Below are 18,652 nucleotides of genomic sequence, written 5' to 3'. Positions count from 1 at the left end.
TTATTCCCAAACTACATATGCTATTTCTCAGATCTCTCGTCTCTTTGCAATCCATCTACTAAAATTCTCAATAGCCTTCTCGTTAACAAGACTTGTAAAATTTCTCTTTCGGATATTGTGCCATTGGTGTGAGCGGCTCAGCCCCCTAGGCACACCATATTACAAGAGTGACGGGCAGACTCAATTGAAATATTCAACATATTTCAACCGTCCTGTCCTTTCCTTTTCTTTCGAATTGAGGCCACAAAACAGGGCTCCACACATCAACAAAGCGACAGCAGGGGGAATAACAACGCAAATTCTAAAAAGATGGGGGGCTGCGTCAGCTGTGTCAACAGTGGCGGCGAAAACACAGAAGAGGCTAGGAGCCGTGCCATCGATAAACAGATCCGTGAAGACCAGAAACAGATGAAGACTCAAGTAAAGCTGCTCCTCCTCGGTGAGTCGCTGCAAAAGTGAATCTAGCTGCCAATTCGTTTAGCTGACATGAAGCAGGAGCCGGCGAGTCAGGAAAATCGACTATACTGAAGCAGATGAAGCTCATACATGCTTCGGGTTTCACCCAATCTGAACGGGAAGTTTACCGCGTCATCGTTCTCGAGAATGTAGTCGGTATCATGCGTAGCATCCTGGAAGCCATGGATGAAACGTTAAATATACCTTTGCAAGATCCATCTCTGGAGGTAAACGAATTCATTCTCTTTTAAATTGCTGTGCATATCGCTAATGCAATGTAGAAACACTGCAAAGTTGTAAAAAACACATCAATCACGCCGCACGGTAGCTCGTTCGCGCCAGAGTTGCTGGAACCTTTGAAGCGTCTTTGGGACGACCAAGGTGTGCAGGAGGCATGCAAGCACGGAAACAGGTTTGCGTTGCACGACAATGCTTCCTAGTAAGCAATCATGGATTGAAAAAGTGCAACGGCACTGTCGCACGGAAGATTAAATCTTACATATTTGCTACACTTACATAGCTTCTACAGCCAACTCGACCGATTGTGGGAACCTGATTATTTGCCCACAAATGAAGATATCATTCGCTGCCGGGCAAAATCCACCGGTATCATTGAGACGGATTTCCAGCTAGGTCCTCTAAAGTACAGGATGTTTGACGTGGGTGGGCAGAGAAGCGAGCGTAAAAAATGGCAAGCAAAATTCTTATCATATTTCATGTTCTTTTCGCAGCGCTAACTTGTGATTTTATGCCAGGATCCATTGTTTTGAGAATGTTACCGCGGTCATATTTGTGGTCGCTATTAGCGGATACGACCAATGCTTGATAGAAGACCGAAATTCAGTGAGTATAGTTCGGGATGTAACATATTTTACATTTTCGAGATTTGCTAAATGCTTGTTTTAAGAATCATGTGGGTAATGTGAACGCCGATTGTGAAGGATAGAATTCTTACTTTTACGGAAACTGGAACTTAGATGGTCGAATCGTTGATGGTGTTTGATCTCATTTGTAATTCACCGTGGTTTATCAACACATCGATCGTACTCTTTCTCAACAAGATCGACGTTTTCAAGGAGAAAATCAAACGATCGCCCATCTCAAAGTATTTTCCCGACTATGCAGGTAAACGAAGAGAGCTTCTGACAAGACCATTGTTTAATATTCTTTGCTTAAAAGGTCCGGACGACGACTTTGAGCAGGCGCGTGCTTACTTTCGACAACGGTTCTTGAAGCTGAACAGGAACCAGGAGAAACGCATCTATACACACTATACGGACGCGACAGATACAAATTTATTACAGCATGTCATGGTGGCAGTGTCTGATACTATCTTGAATGAAAATCTAAATACCCTAATGCTTTGATTTCGTATAATACCTGGATCCCTTTTTGTCGCCATTTTGTTTTTGGGAGGGAGAGAGTGGCGGTGAGAGGTAGCGACAACTCTTGTCATGCAGCCATTGTTGCTTGCGACACGCAGGCGTTTTTGCCCCTTCCTTCAAGCGAGACCGAGCAAGGTATACATTCCATTGACATGCCCAGTGCACGAGCAGCATTTAACGAAGCAAAAGATTGCTAGTGCCTTCCTGCGGAGGTCCTATTGTTCGTCTGTTATACCTGATGCGATTGCAAAGTGGAAAGACACTGCGATTCATGAATCGACGATCGAGCATGATATTATCACTGGTTCGCCCATTAACCTTCTAACCAACACACTCAACGACGCGTCGTTGCCGTATCTCCACGGCAACTTACCAGCTCCAGGCGACGTGGTGCCGCTTACGTACCACCATGTCTTTTTTCCACCTCGCACGCTTGAGCGGGAACTAGCGTCCGATGGATACGAAACTAACTTTGTTCCTCCCGAACCATACGTGAAACGGCTTTGGGGAGGTGCCGAATACGTTTGCAATGCGGAGAACCCTCTGCGTGTGGGAGATCGCGCGACGTTGACAACGACAGTGGACCGCATCGATTATCGGAATACGGGACTCCGGGGCGACTCAGTCTTTGTATGGTTAAAGAAACGGATCGAAAACGGGAAAGGATGGTCGCTTGAAGAGAAACGATGCCTGTGCTACGTCAATGCCAACATCCCCCTCGGCGAACCTAGAGCCATTTCAATGAAAAAGCAGCCAGATTTTGTTACCGTCAGTCATCCATCACCCATACTCCTTTTCCGCTACTCTGCACTCACATTTAACGCCCACCAGATCCACTACGATTACATGTATGCCACTGGCAAAGAGAACCACTCAGAACGGCTTGTACATGGCCCTTTATCAGGAACACTGCTAGTTAGCCTGCTGCGATCGCACTTGTTGCGTCAAGGAGCGATGTTGGATACATCCGACATTAAACTTTTCCAGTACAAATGTCTGCTGCCGCTCTACGTTAATCAACCTCTCACGCTCTGTGGCAAGGAGATTTCGGAGGGAAACGACACGAAAAAATGTTTCGACGTGTGGATAAATAACTCCGAGGGACTTCTTGCAGTAAAGGGACGCCTCGATATCGTTATCGCAAAGGACTGATGGGCAGGATTCGGTTTATTTTTACAACAATCGAACAGTTAGCGATTTGTAAGCTGCCAGAATTTTCGAGTTCAAATAGGGTGTAATTGGTTTGGCCGTGATAAAGTAGAATTTTACTCCCTCACTTTCCCCATATCAATTTCAGCATCGCAACTGTGGATTGGTATACCTATACCGCCAAACCGCGCGCGTTGCTCAATGATAAATGGAAGACATTATTATGCGAGAGAAAACTAGCGCGCTGGTGTAAAAGATCAGCTACGTATTGTTCCGAGGCAGAATCAAACTGTGATTCCGTTAAAATGTGTCTGAGTCTCATTATTTACAAACGAATGTCCCAGATCCTTTGCCGGAAAAAAAATGCGTGTGGATGGTCCAACGCGTAGGATATCAGCTTATTCACAGGATATGAGTCACCATCGCAGCAGCAGTGTATCCATCATCCCAAGTCAAAATCACATTAATATTTTCGTATCTGATAGTGGAGTGATGCGACTATATGCCAATTGAATTGTATATATAATGTGTTATGTTACGCAAGCCTAGCAGATCCTACATAAAGTTTGTCTGCAATCCACACTCCTCAGTGATTGTATGTGTGCATTTGTTTCCGCTGAGAATGAAAATTTTGCGCATTCTCCCGCTTATTGCCCCGTTGCTTTCCTCGCTTCTGCCGCCGTCTTCAGCGAACACAAAGAAAAACTTTATTGTCTAAAACGAGTAATTTCTAATACTACGAAAGCCGCTGTGTGTGCGGGGTGCCAGTATGTGTGGAGAAAGGGATCGGCTGCTACCTGGTAAAGGGGTAGGACAATTCTGCAAATGGAGCGAGGACTCCGAGAAAGAAAAAAGTATGCGTCGATCACCGTGCATCAGTTTCGCTCAGACGCGAACTGCTTAGCTGCTTACGGGACCGTGCTTAAAGGTTGCACAGATCCAAAGGCAGGTTTATGCTATTTCAAGCGCGAGGTCAACGACAAGGGCAGGCGGATGGCAATCCAGAGTGATACAAGAACTTAAGCGCTGCTGTGTCTCTACGTTGCACGCCTAAGGGTTGCTGCCGCTGCTGCTGTGCTAGCTAAGCAAGCTTGTGTGTGGTGGACATGGCAAACGGGTAAATTCACGTGGAGATGCCATTTTGGGCGGCAAACATTCTCCCGCTGCGTTTTTTCGCAAAGTCCGGTATGCTCTTGTCCCAATTTTGACGCCTGCCCATCCACCGATATCACCAAACATACTCTTGATTGTACGCGATGGATCCCTTCAACGATCCTTCATTTCAACAGCAGCCCGCCGCATCGTGGCCATATGATCTGATGCAGCAGTACCAGCCCGTACAGCAGCCATCACCCCACCAGCAGAATCAAGCTTCCCCGCAATTTATTACTCCCATGCCTTACATGCAGCAGCCGGTCAGTCAACCATTCCCGGCTCCACAGGCATCGTCTATCAACATTCCAGAGACATTGGGCCCCGACTTTATACCTCTCGGTCTATTTTCACAGATGCAGGGTCAAGTTCCTCAGCAACATGCGCAGCAGCAGCAGCAACAGCAAGCACAGCAACCGCCAGCTGTTGATGCGAATGGCCAGCCTATCAAGGTTAGGAAGAAGCCTGGCAGGAAACCCAACCCAGCATCTCCAGCGCTGCGCAAGGCACAGAACCGCGCGGCCCAGCGAGCATTCCGAGAGCGCAAAGAACGGCATTTACGTGAACTCGAGAACACAATTCGCACGCTCCGGGAGCAGCGAGCGAATGCTGTCAAGGAGCTGAATGAAACCAAGGTCAAGTTGGACAGCTACAAAGCAGAAAACTGGTACCTCAAAGGCGTCATGTTGACGCTGCAGTTCGTTTGTTTGCACCACAATATCCAGATACCCAACCATTCTCCTTACTTGACCGAGGAAGCACTTTCCGAAATGGCCCGGACATCCCCGCATGCCATCGAAGCATACGTCAATGCATATACTCGAAATAATATTGATCTCAAACCAACCATGGCGTCTCAGTTTGCGAACCTCACGAGAAACACAGGCGACGAGAAATCTGACGCGGAAAACGTTGCGCAACAAGGCGGCGACGATGATATGGATGAGGATATGATCGGACGAGAAGGAGGGGAAGGAGGAGATTACAACGCGGAGCGTGAGAAAAGTGAGCCACGACATACAAGTCCCAGCGGTCACTCAATACGAGGCGAATCCGTTGATACAGCTGCCTCCATGGAAGGAGCGCCAACGCCGGGAACACACAGTGAAATGATGTCTGTCAAGCAGGAAGAGAACGACGACGATTTGCTGCACCACAGACCAGAACACACAACATCCTCTTCCTCCCCCTCTAATGAGCCCTCAATGTCAAGCCTAGGAGCTATCCAAAGAATCCGATTGCAACTGCGTATCCAGTCTACCCTCACCAGCTTTGGTAACACCAATATTCGTCTGCAGCCTACCTTGCTCCAGCTAGCAATTCCACACGATCCTCGCATTGATCTGATACCGACAGCTCATATGCGCGACAGAATGATCATCTTTAGAGACTTTATGGACTACGATCGTTGCTTCTCGATGCTTCTGAACGGAGCAGTGTACCACGGAGGAGATCCGACCATGAGCGAAAGCTGGGAACTGCCAGCAGAGTTCTTTGCCGAGTTCTGGTAAGCCATTCTAAACCATTGTTTTCTTGGTAACAGAATTCTTATCGCGTATGTAAGGTACTTGGTCATCAATTACGACTATAAGAGAACAAACAAATGGCGATTGATGAAAGGTCTGCCCAAGGTCGAGAGTGCGGTCAAGGAAGCTGAGAACACTGTTGCCAGGACATCAGAGGAACAAGGATCAGCGGGCAAGGAGCATGGCCATCCAAGCAGTTACAGCGGCTACAATGATAATAACGGCAATCACAATCAGGCATCCGATTGGTCAGATGACATCTTTGGCCAGTTTATCGAGACGATGCCTTCATTGCAACCAGTGCAGTCAACAACCTCACCAACATCGCAGACTTCAACGTCAGATTCTATGACACATCCTTTATATGAACGTCTTTTAAGCTCTCCACCCGAGTTAAGAGAGCCGATACGCTCACCCAGCCTAGGTATGTCTTTACTCTCATTGCCGTTGCTGTTCAATCTCTAAACGTGGCTTGCTAGGTAACATTATGGATTTAATGACTACACTGTCGACAGAAAATAAGGATCGGCAGTAACTGCACATGGTAGCTCGATAGTTCTTTTCTTTTAAAAAAGAGAGATTAGGCAAGAATACCGCTTGATTGTACTTTTTATCTTGTAAATACATTTCTTTTACGTTTTAAATGTATCTTAATTTCTTGGCCATGTAAAACCACACCTTGTCGACCGTAAACCATAGACATGTAAACAAATCAAAGCCTAAACAGACACAACATTGGTTTTCTTGCATAAAAGTTTTATTTCTTTTTTTTTTCATTCTTTAGATAAACAGTGCCGTTTAGTTCACATTTAGCAAATCAAAAATCTATACATGAACCACCACGAGGAGACGGCACGGTCAATTCCCAAAAATTGTGGGGTCCAAAAGGGTAAACAGACTAAATCTGCAACCCGTAGTATTTGTCAGCGTAGATGCCCGGCTGACAGGTGCTAATCATACAACATTGTAATCGATGGAAAAAAGGATATACATTGGCTTATCCGTCTGATCGTTCCTCCGTTCGTCCGTCGTTCCTAACATGCACCGTCCTAGATGATACCGTGTATGCGACCGGATCACACCAATTGCTTCCACTTTGCACTGACATGAGTTAGTAAGATGTCTGTTGCCGCTCCATCTCCGTCGCTTGCTTGATCGAGTTGAACGAGCTCCAAGTGCACCTAGTTATGCCCTTGGACTCATGTAAAGCCTCGTGATCGCGCCGTTAAAGAAAATGCTCAATATCGCCTTGCAAGATACCTGTCAGTCAACCCCCGTTACTTGCTTGAGACTTTAAAAAGTGCGTGTGATCCTGATTGTAACCGTCTTGAATGATACGAACGCTGATTGGAAGGAAATCCGGAGGCACACATTCGCAGGCGGACCTACGGAAACTGCACAGGAGCAATCTTTCCAGAGCAAGTAGCTTTGCGGACATTGAATTTGAACTTGTCTGCATTGTGTGTAGTCTATGTCTGCATATTCGCGGAGGAAGTATGGTCTGCTAGATTATGTATTTCACTTTCTAGTCGTGGATGATAGAATCACCAGATATACCGTTTAGATTCTTTTATATATGTACAGGAACAGCGCTGTGCATCATGACCCAATGCTACAGTACATATCATTGCCTATTCGCTCCACGTTCCAGTGCTCTATCGTAGCCAAAGAGATGTCTATATCACCATTGAGCGGTAGTATACTTTTATAAGATCAGTTGTGACGCAACAGGAGCAGCCGTGTGGTCTTCATGTACGTACAGTACCGGTTAAAATAGCAAATAAGGTGCAGGACTTACATAAATGCAAGTACATACTCCTTTGGTAAGCTAATATGATTAAATCCTTGCCTTTCAAACGCTGTTACTGCAGTGAATATTCTTGTCGTAAAGTATAAAAACAAGCTAGCTTTTTAGCATCAATTAACTGCTTTCGAGTGAAGGCATGTTACTTGTTTCTGAAATTCTTCTCATGTTAAGAAACGGCAAACGATGCAGCAATGGCTGATTATTACTGACAAGTTTGTTAACTGCACAATATTGTAAGTTTCAATGGAGTGTAAGATCAAGATACATATACCCACCAATGTGGACTCCACGCCTGATGTCGTATCGTTCTAAGAACGGAACTACAAGTTTTTATGGTAACAGGGCTTGGAGACAGCGAACGAATAAAAAGCCGCATCACATTATTTATAATCATACTCCTTGCTAATTAAGCGCATGGATATAGGCAGGATTCTAAGAATACGGCCGATGCTGATTAATACAGTAGTTGTAGGATATGCACCCTGGATTTTGTCCATGTTCGCTGTTGGATCGGAATTTGAAATTATCTCGTTCATAAATCACATCGTCGGGCAACTGCTTCTTACCACCTTAGCTATAGCATTGGTAAGTAATATATATATATCCCTCCGATCACGAAGCGACGAGATATCTCTGTATATGTCCCGAAAGCGTTTGGATGCAACGTTTGTGAAATGGATGAATGGATTGACGAAATGGAGAAAGCGACTTGACAACGAGCGAGGTGAACGGCACCCTGTTGGATTAGTCAGCTTAGTGTACGACCACCACATGCAATTCAAACATCAGTCCATGGACAGCATTTGGGAAATCTGCGAGAATGTCGAGTGTGGAAAAATGATGCAATACGTTAACGTTTGGACCGTATACAATATTCTCGTCGTGGAGTGCAATTAGAAGGATACATGCAACAGATGGGATGCAAATGGGACTGCTTACTAATATGCTGTTTTGTTATTTATTGTTAGTAAATCATGGGTCGTCGTCCCGCTCGTTGCTACAGATACTGCAAGAACAAGCCCTACCCCAAGAGCAGATACTGCCGTGGTGTCCCTGATCCCAAGATCAGAATCTACGACTTGGGTCGCAAGAAGGCTTCTGTCGACGAATTCCCTCTCTGCGTCCACCTTGTCTCCAACGAATACGAACAGATCTCTGCCGAAGCCTTGGAAGCCGGCCGTATTTGCTGCAACAAGTACATTGTCAAGAACGCCGGTAAGGATGCCTTCCACATGCGTGTCCGCGTCCACCCCTTCCACGTTGTCCGTATCAACAAGATGTTGTCGTGCGCCGGTGCCGATAGATTGCAAACCGGTATGCGTGGTGCTTTCGGCAAGCCCAACGGTCTAGTTGCTCGTGTCAACATTGGCCAGGTTATCTTCTCTGTCCGCTCCAAGGACTCTAACAAGGCTATTGTCATTGAGGCCTTGAGACGTTCCAAGTACAAGTTCCCTGGTCAGCAAAAGATCATCGTCTCCAACAAGTGGGGCTTCACTCCCCTCAAGCGTGAGGAATACATCCAGGCCCGCACCGAGGGCAAGCTCAAGCCTGACGGTTGCTACGTTAAGTTCGTTCCCCAGAAGGGTTCCCTTGAGAACTACTTCCGCGAAGCTGTTCGTGCTTAAATATGAATAAAGGAGTAGAGCCCTAATGCTTTGCTATTACATAACTGTTTTGCATGATCTTGATACTTGAACAAAGTGTTGCTTTACTCCCACCATCGTTGCTAAGCTGCCGAGGGGAAGGGGAGGAGTCGAGAAGTAAATGAGCCAACAAATGGGTTGATGTAGGACAGGAATACATGATATGTAGTAGATAGTGGAAAATTTGCAATAACGGTGTAAACTCTAATTGCAAGCAACGGGCGGTGGGTCCAATTTCTGATCTCTGTGGCATGATGGCCTCGACCCTTGTGCGCTGTCAAATGCTAAATCATCGTCGGTGCTACCCTACATTTGGTGTTGATAATCGTGGAGCCAATCTAGCTGGACCAGACTGAGTAAGTCGATGTATCCTACGGACAGTTCTTACATAAAAAGTGTATCATCGGACCGCAAAATGAGAATTACACAATGTTTTAGAATGATAGACTTAATGAAACATAAAGTAAATTTCAATAATGTACCTGGTGGAAAAGCACCTGAGAAAAAAAAAGGTTAAGTGCCCAATAATATCGGTCTTTAACTCCGACTGATATAGACTTGCAGGCTTTGGGGGGGTCACTGTTGTTGAACTCTTTGTTTACCCTCCTTTCCCTTCCTTTCCTTTATTCATGATATGAGTGCATCAACAGACGAAGCGCTGCCGCCGCCGGCGGTAGATTCCCAAAAGACCACGTCGTGGCGGGCTCGGCCACAGAGTATGGGCGTATCGACCGGCAGCAGCTCTAGCGCCAAACCGCCTCGCACAGTCGACCGAGAACTGCAACGTATCAAAAGTCTGGCTGTTGTTTCTGGACGAAAAGAAATACCACCTAATCCGTCTCCCTCGATTTCCTCCTCCATTCGCTCAAACACCTTTGCCGATTTACGATCCAATTATTCGACTTATGCCTCCAGCGTCGTGTCCACGAAAAGCAGCACGAGTAGTCTGCATCACGACTATGCGACAAACACACAAACGACCGTTGCCAACGCCGATCTAGGCAGCAGCAATCATACCAACACCAGCACAAGTATTTCTAAAAATAATAGTAGCACCGTCAGTGCCACAACGAACAAGTCACGATTAAAGGCAGCAGAGCTGGAGCGGGAACTGCTGGCCATGTACGAAGAAGCATATCTCAAGACACAGAGATCAGATGCAGTGGATAAATGGGTTGTTAGTGTACTGCCATCAGTATCCACGCATCCACAGTCTGACGCCGGCGCAGCGGAGCATGAGCACCACCAGCACCACCAGCAACAGGAGCACGAGGATGAGCATGTTATGGGTATTGTTTCACGAGAGCAAGAAATGCATCGGACACTTCAAATGTATCTCGAGCAACGAGAATCCGAAGCATTCAAAGCACGACAGCTTGCAGAGGTTGTGCTGAAGCAAGAGCTATTAATTGATTACATGCAGGGGCAGCTGGATGAGGCTGCTGCAATTAATGAGAAGCTGGAGAAGCGCATAGACGATGCAGAGTTGGCCGACAAGCTCGATGCAGCTAGGCAACAACTTGCTGATATCACTACAGAAATTGAAGCACTCAGGAGTACCAAGCAGGGGTTGGAGAATATGATAGTTTCCTTGTGGAGCGAGCTAGAGCAAGGACGGGAGCAGATAAGGCAGAGCATACAGACGACCGAAGAGCTCGATGCAGACGTCAAAGCACAACGCGCGCAGATCGATGGAAAGTTGCAAGTGTTCAAGCAGCAGATTCTTGAAAAAGACACGTTGCTTCAAAAGTATCGCACTTTTGGTACACTGCATGAAAGTAAGCAACAACAGTATTTGCCACCGATCGCCAGCAGACCGTTGCCGCCGCCGCCACCGCCACCTCCTGGTAATCGATCAGCGGATCATTCAGTAAACACGACCCCACGTTCATCTGTGAACTCTACAGTGAGCAGCATCAAACCGCCTGATCGCCCGCACAAGAGCAGTAAGCGAGAGAGCAGTGCCGCTAAACAACAACAACAACAACAACAACAACAACAACAACAACAACAACAACAACAACAACAGCGTACGCTATGGACCGGTGGACCGTTGCCACCTCCAGCTCCACCACCTACGCAACCGTTGCCGCCTATCCCGCAAGACGAAGCATCGCTGCCACCACCACCAACTGCATCGTCTAACGCCAGCTTCCGTTCCTCGTCTTCCGTCACATCATCACCTACCATCCCGAGCAGCATCCATCCTCCCGAAACAGCACCTGAAGGCCAGTCATCCTTTGAAGAACACGTCGAAATGGAAGCTTCGTATCGCGAGTTCACAGAACAACTGCAGGCTAGACTCTCGATTTCAAAGGAAATTGATGAGCTGAACGTATGGCAGCCGAGCGACCTTGAAGAAATGAAGCAGAAGTTTGCAAAGTGGGACGAAGATGACGTTGCAACCAAACGATCGTCAAGGGATTCTAGTGCGTTTTGGAAAGGCATGAAGAAGAAGCTCAGGGTGTAATGAGAGGAGCTATTTATATTTTTCTTTTTCATCTATGTATACATATTCTATCTCAATAAAGGAGACTCTCCTCCATCAGGGTCTTTTTGTAACTTATCATTTCATTGTTTTATTTCTTTGTTGATGGGAGTAAAGTTGGAGTTCATCTTTAGTGTATGCAAAAGGAAAAAAGAATGATTGCTGCTCTGTTCGAGAGGACTAGCACATGGGGTTAAGGTGAGATGCAAATTTACAAGAAAATTCTTTTTAGTTGTACAACAAGAAAAGAGAGAGAGAGAGAGAAAGAGAAAGAGAGGAATCCTTTTAATGGTTGTTCTTTCTAGCGCGGCTGCCAGTCTTGCGGATCTTGACGGACTTGTCACCGCCCTTGGGTGTGGCCAAGCCGATTCGGCTGTGGCTGCTATCATAAATAGTGTAAAAGTTGTTGAGGAATGCGCCGCCGAGGGACCAGTTCTTCTCGCTCGAGTCGCTACCGCGGATCAAGCTGTAGCACTTTTCATCATCGTCATCTTGCGCGCGAGAAGTGAACTTGGAGGCGGGTATCGTGACCTGGTAGTGGTCGAATGTGAACGTGAGGTCGGGAAGCTCTTTGACTCGGTCGCATGGGAGAACGTAAGTCTCAGCGTTTGCATCGTACTCGGCACCCATGGCTTTGTGTAGCAGTTCGGCTTGGCGTCGGGGCGCAGTGATAAAGTTACTGCTGCTGGAGAACGAAGCAAGGGACTTGGGGGCCAGTTTGATGTCGACCTTGTGACCAAACTTTACGCAGCTGAGCGTTGTCTTCCAGTAGCGCGAGTCGCCGTATTCGCACGTCGGCAGGCTAAAGTATGCAATCTTGCCATCGTACACAGAGTGGTCAACGCCGCCAAAGATAAACTCGCCATCGGGCTTGTTCCATCGCTTGCGTTGATAAAAGCCGCCGGTGTTGTATGTAACCATGCCAAATTGCTGCGAGTTGGAACCGTAGCCGGTCTGGAAAGCATTTTGGGAGTAGCCTGCAGAGTTCACGTCTATATAAAGATTAATTATAGATTAATCACTGCGTCTTTGTGTTGTTTTGCAGATTTATATTTAACTTACAGTCACGGGCCCGGACTGCATAGTGTCAAAAAAAGGGTGGAACAGAAGAACCGAAAGGGCCGAGTCAGTGCGAATGATCTAGATTTGTTGTTGTTGCTGCTAAAAACATAATTACATACCTTTGTGGTTATTCTTTGTAGAGTTGAAGTTGATAGATCCATCATCAAGGAAACCTCCTAGACCCAAATATCCAACTAGAAGGGAAAAAAACCAGTTAGCGAAACGAAATGTTGCCAGCACGTTTTAATAACTTACCATATTTATCGTCACCAATGTTAGATACGCTGTATGCCGCGCCGAACAACTGGTTTTCGACGGAAAGGCCGGCTACGCTCACGGTTTCCTAGTAGTAGTAGATTAACAATCAATTCCATGTTGTTTTGGTAAAAGTATTCTTAGCACACAAACATACAGTGTATAACTCGACGTCGATGCACTGTCCGTTGCCATAGTTGATAGATTTCTTCTTGTGCAGGTTATCTGCTGTGGAAGACTTTTCAGGGTCGAAGAGGTCGTGGCCGTTGGATCGGCATTCGGAGCTGTGGCATTTTGTGGATGGCACCCAGGTGAGGCCGGATTCTGTGTTGAAGACGACAGGAAAGTCCTGAGGAGGAGTGCCAATCTGGACAGTTCCGACAAGCTACGTGACGTTACGTGTGATGTTAATAATTAGCCACAGAGATATAATGTATATGCAATCAGATACGCTACCAATCCCTGGTCAAAGGTCAAAGATTCGGTTTTGATTCCAGGATGATTCCATCGCTTGAGCGGGATGCGACGCAGTTCGTCGGCATTAGCTTGCACGGAAACGAGCGCCAGCGAGGCAGCGAGAACAAGGAAGCTGCGCATTTGAATGTAAAGAAGAAGGGAAGAAAGAAAAAGAAAAAGCGAAAGATTGCTTTTCGTACAAAGAGGAAAAAAAAATTCTTTGTAAAAGCGAAAGGGGTCGAGATCCCTTTTATATATGCGCAGCTGTCGCTCCGGTGGTTTGGGGGAAGGCAAAGAAGGAAAGAAAAAAAAGGCGCCCGGATACCGGTTGCACAGTCCATGGTCCTTTGGAAAACTTGGACAACTTACACGCTATACCAAATATACAAGTCGATTCTTTTTTTACGACGATGATGTTGATGATCGGATAGCAGCACTGCGAAGCATCGCTGATGCCACACGAAAGCTGCAGACCACGCCTCGTTTCTATCTTGCGCAGACTGCTCATGTGGATGGAAAGTGATCTTGACAGATTTTTCCGTTCCCAAAAATACATACGGTTTTCCTGCTGTGTACCACTGCGTTGACGAATGGCTCTCTTGCCTTCTTTTCTCTTTCTCTTTCTTGTTTGCTTGCTATTTTTGCATACGCCCCACCCAGCTTTATTCATCGCTCTCCGAGTGGGTGAGCCAGACTCTTTAAAATAGTTTTTTTTTTGTTGCCAAGGGATCTATGGAACCAATCTTTTTTTGTGGACCTTGGGTCGTGGCCGGAACACGGAAACTCTGTATCTATCCCTTCGATCGCACACTCTTCTCTCTCCCCTCCAAAAAAGAAGATGAGCCTATTGTAAAACTGTTCTTGTTCATTTTCTTGTTCATTTCTCGGGCCTTTGGTTATCTGCGATATATTCTGCGATGCTGTGTATGAGTTGGTGCGTGTGTCACCAATGCGAGGCTGAGTGTGTGTGTGTGCAAAAGGCAAAGGTAAAAAAAAAAGACTTGATCATCCATCACCCAGGACAACAGAATGCCGCAACACCTTGAGGTTCGTCAGGTGAATATATCTGCTGCTGCTGCCACATCATCGCTGTAACTTCTACAACTGTTCTAGACCGTTTCCGGGGATTCCGAGAGGATCGACAGCTTTCTGCTTGGCTGGGCGACTGGTATTTTGGCAACAAACGTCATTCGCCCATCGGTGCCTTTCATCCAGTTACACAATGCATCAACGATACTACTAAGTTGTGCAATAGTCGAGCAGCCAACGCTGCTGCTGCAAACTCCGTTGCTGTCATCATTAGGTGCCTGAGACAAGCATCGCCAGTCCAAACAACACAGTAAAATTCACCCGAAACATGTAATTATCCCTTTTTTTTCGCCATTCAAAAGAATTATGCAGCCCTGCAGCGGTTGAACAACATTTTTCAAAGGCACATCCATATTATATTGACCATTTTTACAAAATCTCTCACGCGACAAAATGTCCACGCTGATGTATGCATGCAAATCGCACTGATGTAAATCTATCCAGACCAAGTGCGAAACTTCGGTAAGATTGGTCAATCGATTTGTATATCAACCTGCAAAGATGTCGACGGATGAGAAAAGCGCTCCAAGTTACACAAAGCGACGTGCATTGGCAACAAGACAGTAATGATATTCATTAAAGAGAAAGCAAGATATTATTGGCTGTTAATTGTACATCCTCGCTCCAGACCATAACTGAGGGATGAAGAAGCTGTTACTACTAGTAATAAACAGGGGTTGGGGATAATGAATTCATGTTCGCTGTTCTAACAGAATAAAGAAACATTGATGATTACGCAGCATTTACAGCATGTAGTACGCGGCGAGGGCCAAGCCGCTTGCTGCGAGAGTTGCTACTTGACCGGCAGCAAGTGCATTGCCTGCGTTGGTGTGTTCAGAAGAGCTGGAGGCGCCGGAGGAAGAAGCGGCGGAGGAGGAGCTGGAAGCTGAGCTGGATGGCAAAGCGTTGGTGGTTGCAGGCGCAACCGAACTAGGAGCCGCAGAGGTCCTGTTGTGCCAACAGAGCGAACATCAGCTCTCCAATTCCAGTTTGTAGCGTAAAGGATTAGAAAGAACTTACACGTTAGCACCGGGTTGGGAGCAATAAGTTGTCATCAAACCCTGCTGTGTATGCAATTCGCTGTCGTTCGGGCAGTTATCCCAGCATGAGACCTTTGCAGTTTGCCACTGGAATGCCATTGGATCAGCTTAAAAATATCTCATTATCCATATTTTCCAGTTACCTTGCACAAGCAAGCAAAGTCTAATTACAGGAAATGGCAGGTGATTGGTTACCACGCGGACAGCCGATGGATTTTTTTTTACTCCCGCTCTTTTTCCACTTACCATTTTGCTGACAGGTAGCGAGGTAGTTGTCCTCATTTTTCTTGCATTGGTCGAAGCTATTCACCACTTGATTGAGTATATAGTCCACGGAGTGCTAGGATGACAAGGCTTACACCGTCTGTGCGGCACAGGGAGTTTGAGCCAACGCGGATTGAGCGAGTGTCAGTACGAGAGCGGTGGTAGCAGCAATGCTTGCTTTCATGATGAATTAGCTGAGGTAATCGAGGATAGCAAGGAGCAGTTGGTGGGAGATGGAAAGAGAAAGGTAAAGAAAGAAAAGAAGAAAAAGAGGAGTAAGGAACAAAAAAGAAGATGAGGAGGTTCATATACCCCTCCCACCTCCAACAACAAACCCGAAAAAGGTGTTTCATTTCCTTACGTGGCCTTATGCTACGTACCACCGATCCCAGTTCCCTTTCGTTTTCAATTGATTCAATTAATTGCAATTAAAGAAATACATGTAACAAGAACTGCGAACAGACATCTTTAAGCTCCAGGGCGGCCGGGTTCAAATATAAATACGGATATCTGCCAGGGGAAAAGGAGGAAATTGTCTAAAGATGTTGTGTAAAAAAAAGGCGCCTAAGCGGGCAGATGAGCACAGACAGTAGGGCAGACAACAGGTTATTACAGTTTGCTCTTCGCTTTACGCTTTTGAGCTTCGGCTATGTAAAAGAGCGATTCAAACACTGAGCCTTTGTAATCAAATAACCGATACAACGGCACTTACCAACAAACGCCATGATACTCTCCAAAGAATCAGAGCTTTCCATGCGTTCGGCTAGCTTTTCCATTTCGATTTCATTGACCTTGAGCAGTAGCTCTCGATCTACACTTCGAATAAGCTCCTTGGTCACTTTCATGGCTTCCAGTGAGAATTTTGCTGCATTTTCGGCCAGAGCTAGCACGTTCTCTCGAAAGTTTTCTGCAGGGAGACAGCGGAGGAAATTGCATTCTTCCATCTCTTTCGCGCTAAATGTACGTCCCAGGAGCTAGTATCATATTCCCCTGGATATTAGTACGAAATCGGTTATTGAGCGTCTTATCGTATCCAATTACCAGCATTTCATTCGCTTTGGCGGGACCCATAATTCTGGTTTTAAGATGGATGGATGGGCAAGCAATGAATATGTCGAGTGTAGAGTTGATATATGACAAGGATATTATTTACCTGGGAAACAACACCGATGAGCAACCTTCTGCACAGAATGCTGTGTAAATAAAAGACGATGTTGTTAGCATTTTATGGTCGAGGAATATTCTCGGCTACAAGTCAAAACGGTACCTAGCTTCATAAAAGGTGTTGTGAAGGTCGCATGGGGGACTGCATACACCACATCGCACAGTGCTAGCGTCGTAGTACCGAAGCCAATGGCGGGACCTGCACGAACAGGAACGTTAAGAGCTCAGAACGTATCACATCTTACATTGTGAGACGTTTCATTCGATCATTTACCATTGACAGCAGCAATCAACAATTTCGGAAATTGAATCATCTCCGCGACAAGATTCCTAGTTGTGTTTCGATGTGAGCATGTTGATGCCAGGTACAAAAGAGAGAGGAGTGAAAGTGACGGGAGCAGATGTAAACTCTTACTTTGTTGTGTTTCTTCGTCTCTGGATTTCCTGCGGTAAGTTCGCGTCCGAAAAATCGGGCATCTCAAGCTGCTGTCCAGAAGTGTAATATTTGCCGCGTCCTGTCAGCACCGTCACCTTGGCGTCGTCGCACTTTGCAGCCCATTGAATAGCGGTCAGCCAGTCCTGCAACGAAACGTGTATTTTAGTTCTCGTTCTCCTTGAGCCAGGATACAAAATATTCGCGAGTCTTACTCTGTACGCCTGTGGTGACAAGGCATTGTACCGTTGAGGACGATTGAACGCGATCTCGGCGACCCCGGACGGAAACAAAGTGATCTCTATGGTTTCTAATTTAGGTGGAGCTGCCATGCTGCTAGTGAATTCACAGGAAGGAGTATGTAGAAGAGGAGTGGGAAGCTGTCCAAATCTGGGGAACGGGAGACAGTAAGTCTGTAATCACACGTGAAAATCACCTCAGTGGAATTCGGCAGCAACTCTGGGGTAATAGCCCTCTCTCTCAGCTTCCGAGTTCATGAATGCACTAGTACTTGGCGAATAAGGAAAGTGCTGGCAATCGTTTATGCATTTATATTGTATCTGTAATTCACGGTGAAAGAAAGATGTTTGCGTCCAGCACTCATTATCTTCTGCTTTCGGGAAGGAAATATCACATTGGCTGCTCATAACCACAATCTGTCCTTGCTTCACATATACTTGAGAACTTTTTGCATTGCAACGAAGAAGCTGTCCATATCCAAAGTACATTTACTTTATACCTTGCTTGATACATTGAGCAATCAATAGAATACCCTTTAAAGCATGCAGATTTTCAGCTTCTAGCAATATCGTACATCTTGGTGAAGATATTTTCTGCAGCTTCTTAAAGATAACGACAACAAGTCAAAGTAATTGGTGTGCCTAACGCATACAAACTTATCGGTTGGAAACAGCGGTGCTTGAACTGACAACGTACAGCATGAATCGGCGTGAACCGCCCTACAAAGGTGTACAGTCAATTATACGTTAGCGATTGAAAAATAAGAAAAAAAAGTTTTGACACGTGACTGACCGCAGCAACTTCTTAAGGAGACCTTGACAGTAACAAAGTAAATTCACTTCAAGGTAAGCTACGAAGCCCTTATGTACGATGCTAACAATAGTTATGGAAACATGTTCAGTGAAGCTCAGTAAACTCTTACCCAAACGTTGCAAAGAAGCCTGTCTTCGCTACAGAATCTCGATTCAGTACTGGAGCAGCCCACTTTAATTTTGACTGCCAGAGTAACATTTTTGATTGACTCGACGCGTTAAACGCCTTAA

The 18,652-nt window shown here is 46.0% G+C and overlaps 10 protein-coding genes across 10 annotated transcripts; 7 read left to right on the top strand and 3 right to left on the bottom strand.

The window, feature by feature from the left end:
• Window positions 1-309: 309 nt before the first annotated feature.
• On the top strand, window positions 310-1,823 carry VTP01DRAFT_5536 (uncharacterized protein; the record flags this gene model as incomplete). The annotated part of the gene is made up of 8 exons (XM_069384339.1): window positions 310-439; window positions 493-683; window positions 738-895; window positions 977-1,147; window positions 1,212-1,299; window positions 1,364-1,369; window positions 1,434-1,581; window positions 1,636-1,823. 8 exons carry the CDS (start codon window positions 310-312, stop codon window positions 1,821-1,823), a joined length of 1,080 nt encoding a protein of 359 aa, XP_069235204.1.
• An 87-nt stretch (window positions 1,824-1,910) lies between these two features.
• On the top strand, window positions 1,911-2,993 carry VTP01DRAFT_5535 (uncharacterized protein; the record flags this gene model as incomplete). The annotated part of the gene is made up of 2 exons (XM_069384338.1): window positions 1,911-1,976; window positions 2,031-2,993. 2 exons carry the CDS (start codon window positions 1,911-1,913, stop codon window positions 2,991-2,993), a joined length of 1,029 nt encoding a protein of 342 aa, XP_069235203.1.
• Window positions 2,994-4,246: 1,253 nt separating this feature from the next.
• VTP01DRAFT_5534 (uncharacterized protein) lies at window positions 4,247-6,203 on the top strand (the record flags this gene model as incomplete). The annotated part of the gene is made up of 3 exons (XM_069384337.1): window positions 4,247-5,649; window positions 5,707-6,092; window positions 6,148-6,203. The coding sequence occupies 3 exons, from the start codon at window positions 4,247-4,249 to the stop codon at window positions 6,201-6,203; spliced, it is 1,845 nt and encodes a 614-aa protein (XP_069235202.1).
• Window positions 6,204-7,752: 1,549 nt separating this feature from the next.
• VTP01DRAFT_5533 (uncharacterized protein) lies at window positions 7,753-8,372 on the top strand (the record flags this gene model as incomplete). Its single annotated transcript, XM_069384336.1, has 3 exons — window positions 7,753-7,810; window positions 7,900-8,060; window positions 8,127-8,372. The coding sequence occupies 3 exons, from the start codon at window positions 7,753-7,755 to the stop codon at window positions 8,370-8,372; spliced, it is 465 nt and encodes a 154-aa protein (XP_069235201.1).
• A 77-nt stretch (window positions 8,373-8,449) lies between these two features.
• VTP01DRAFT_5532 (60S ribosomal protein uL16) lies at window positions 8,450-9,100 on the top strand (the record flags this gene model as incomplete). Its single annotated transcript, XM_069384335.1, has 1 exon — window positions 8,450-9,100. One exon carries the CDS (start codon window positions 8,450-8,452, stop codon window positions 9,098-9,100), a length of 651 nt encoding a protein of 216 aa, XP_069235200.1.
• A 652-nt stretch (window positions 9,101-9,752) lies between these two features.
• On the top strand, window positions 9,753-11,588 carry VTP01DRAFT_5531 (uncharacterized protein; the record flags this gene model as incomplete). Its single annotated transcript, XM_069384334.1, has 1 exon — window positions 9,753-11,588. The coding sequence occupies one exon, from the start codon at window positions 9,753-9,755 to the stop codon at window positions 11,586-11,588; it is 1,836 nt and encodes a 611-aa protein (XP_069235199.1).
• Window positions 11,589-11,891: 303 nt separating this feature from the next.
• Window positions 11,892-13,520, bottom strand: VTP01DRAFT_5530 (uncharacterized protein; the record flags this gene model as incomplete). Its single annotated transcript, XM_069384333.1, has 6 exons — window positions 11,892-12,598; window positions 12,669-12,683; window positions 12,788-12,862; window positions 12,924-13,011; window positions 13,081-13,308; window positions 13,380-13,520. The coding sequence occupies 6 exons, from the start codon at window positions 13,518-13,520 to the stop codon at window positions 11,892-11,894; spliced, it is 1,254 nt and encodes a 417-aa protein (XP_069235198.1).
• Window positions 13,521-14,408: 888 nt separating this feature from the next.
• Window positions 14,409-14,690, top strand: VTP01DRAFT_5529 (uncharacterized protein; the record flags this gene model as incomplete). Its single annotated transcript, XM_069384331.1, has 2 exons — window positions 14,409-14,426; window positions 14,493-14,690. 2 exons carry the CDS (start codon window positions 14,409-14,411, stop codon window positions 14,688-14,690), a joined length of 216 nt encoding a protein of 71 aa, XP_069235197.1.
• A 521-nt stretch (window positions 14,691-15,211) lies between these two features.
• VTP01DRAFT_5528 (uncharacterized protein) lies at window positions 15,212-15,956 on the bottom strand (the record flags this gene model as incomplete). The annotated part of the gene is made up of 5 exons (XM_069384330.1): window positions 15,212-15,416; window positions 15,489-15,595; window positions 15,652-15,671; window positions 15,755-15,810; window positions 15,868-15,956. The coding sequence occupies 5 exons, from the start codon at window positions 15,954-15,956 to the stop codon at window positions 15,212-15,214; spliced, it is 477 nt and encodes a 158-aa protein (XP_069235196.1).
• A 425-nt stretch (window positions 15,957-16,381) lies between these two features.
• Window positions 16,382-17,701, bottom strand: VTP01DRAFT_5527 (uncharacterized protein; the record flags this gene model as incomplete). Its single annotated transcript, XM_069384329.1, has 8 exons — window positions 16,382-16,419; window positions 16,485-16,746; window positions 16,814-16,847; window positions 16,926-16,965; window positions 17,040-17,135; window positions 17,211-17,266; window positions 17,352-17,515; window positions 17,585-17,701. The coding sequence occupies 8 exons, from the start codon at window positions 17,699-17,701 to the stop codon at window positions 16,382-16,384; spliced, it is 807 nt and encodes a 268-aa protein (XP_069235195.1).
• Window positions 17,702-18,652: the final 951 nt, after the last annotated feature.

The sequence above is a fragment of the Rhizomucor pusillus genome (genome assembly GCF_041956525.1).
Source record: "Rhizomucor pusillus strain CBS 183.67 unplaced genomic scaffold VTP01scaffold_23, whole genome shotgun sequence".
Lineage (NCBI taxonomy): Eukaryota > Fungi > Mucoromycota > Mucoromycetes > Mucorales > Lichtheimiaceae > Rhizomucor > Rhizomucor pusillus.
This window is presented reverse-complemented; position numbering and strand designations above follow the sequence as displayed.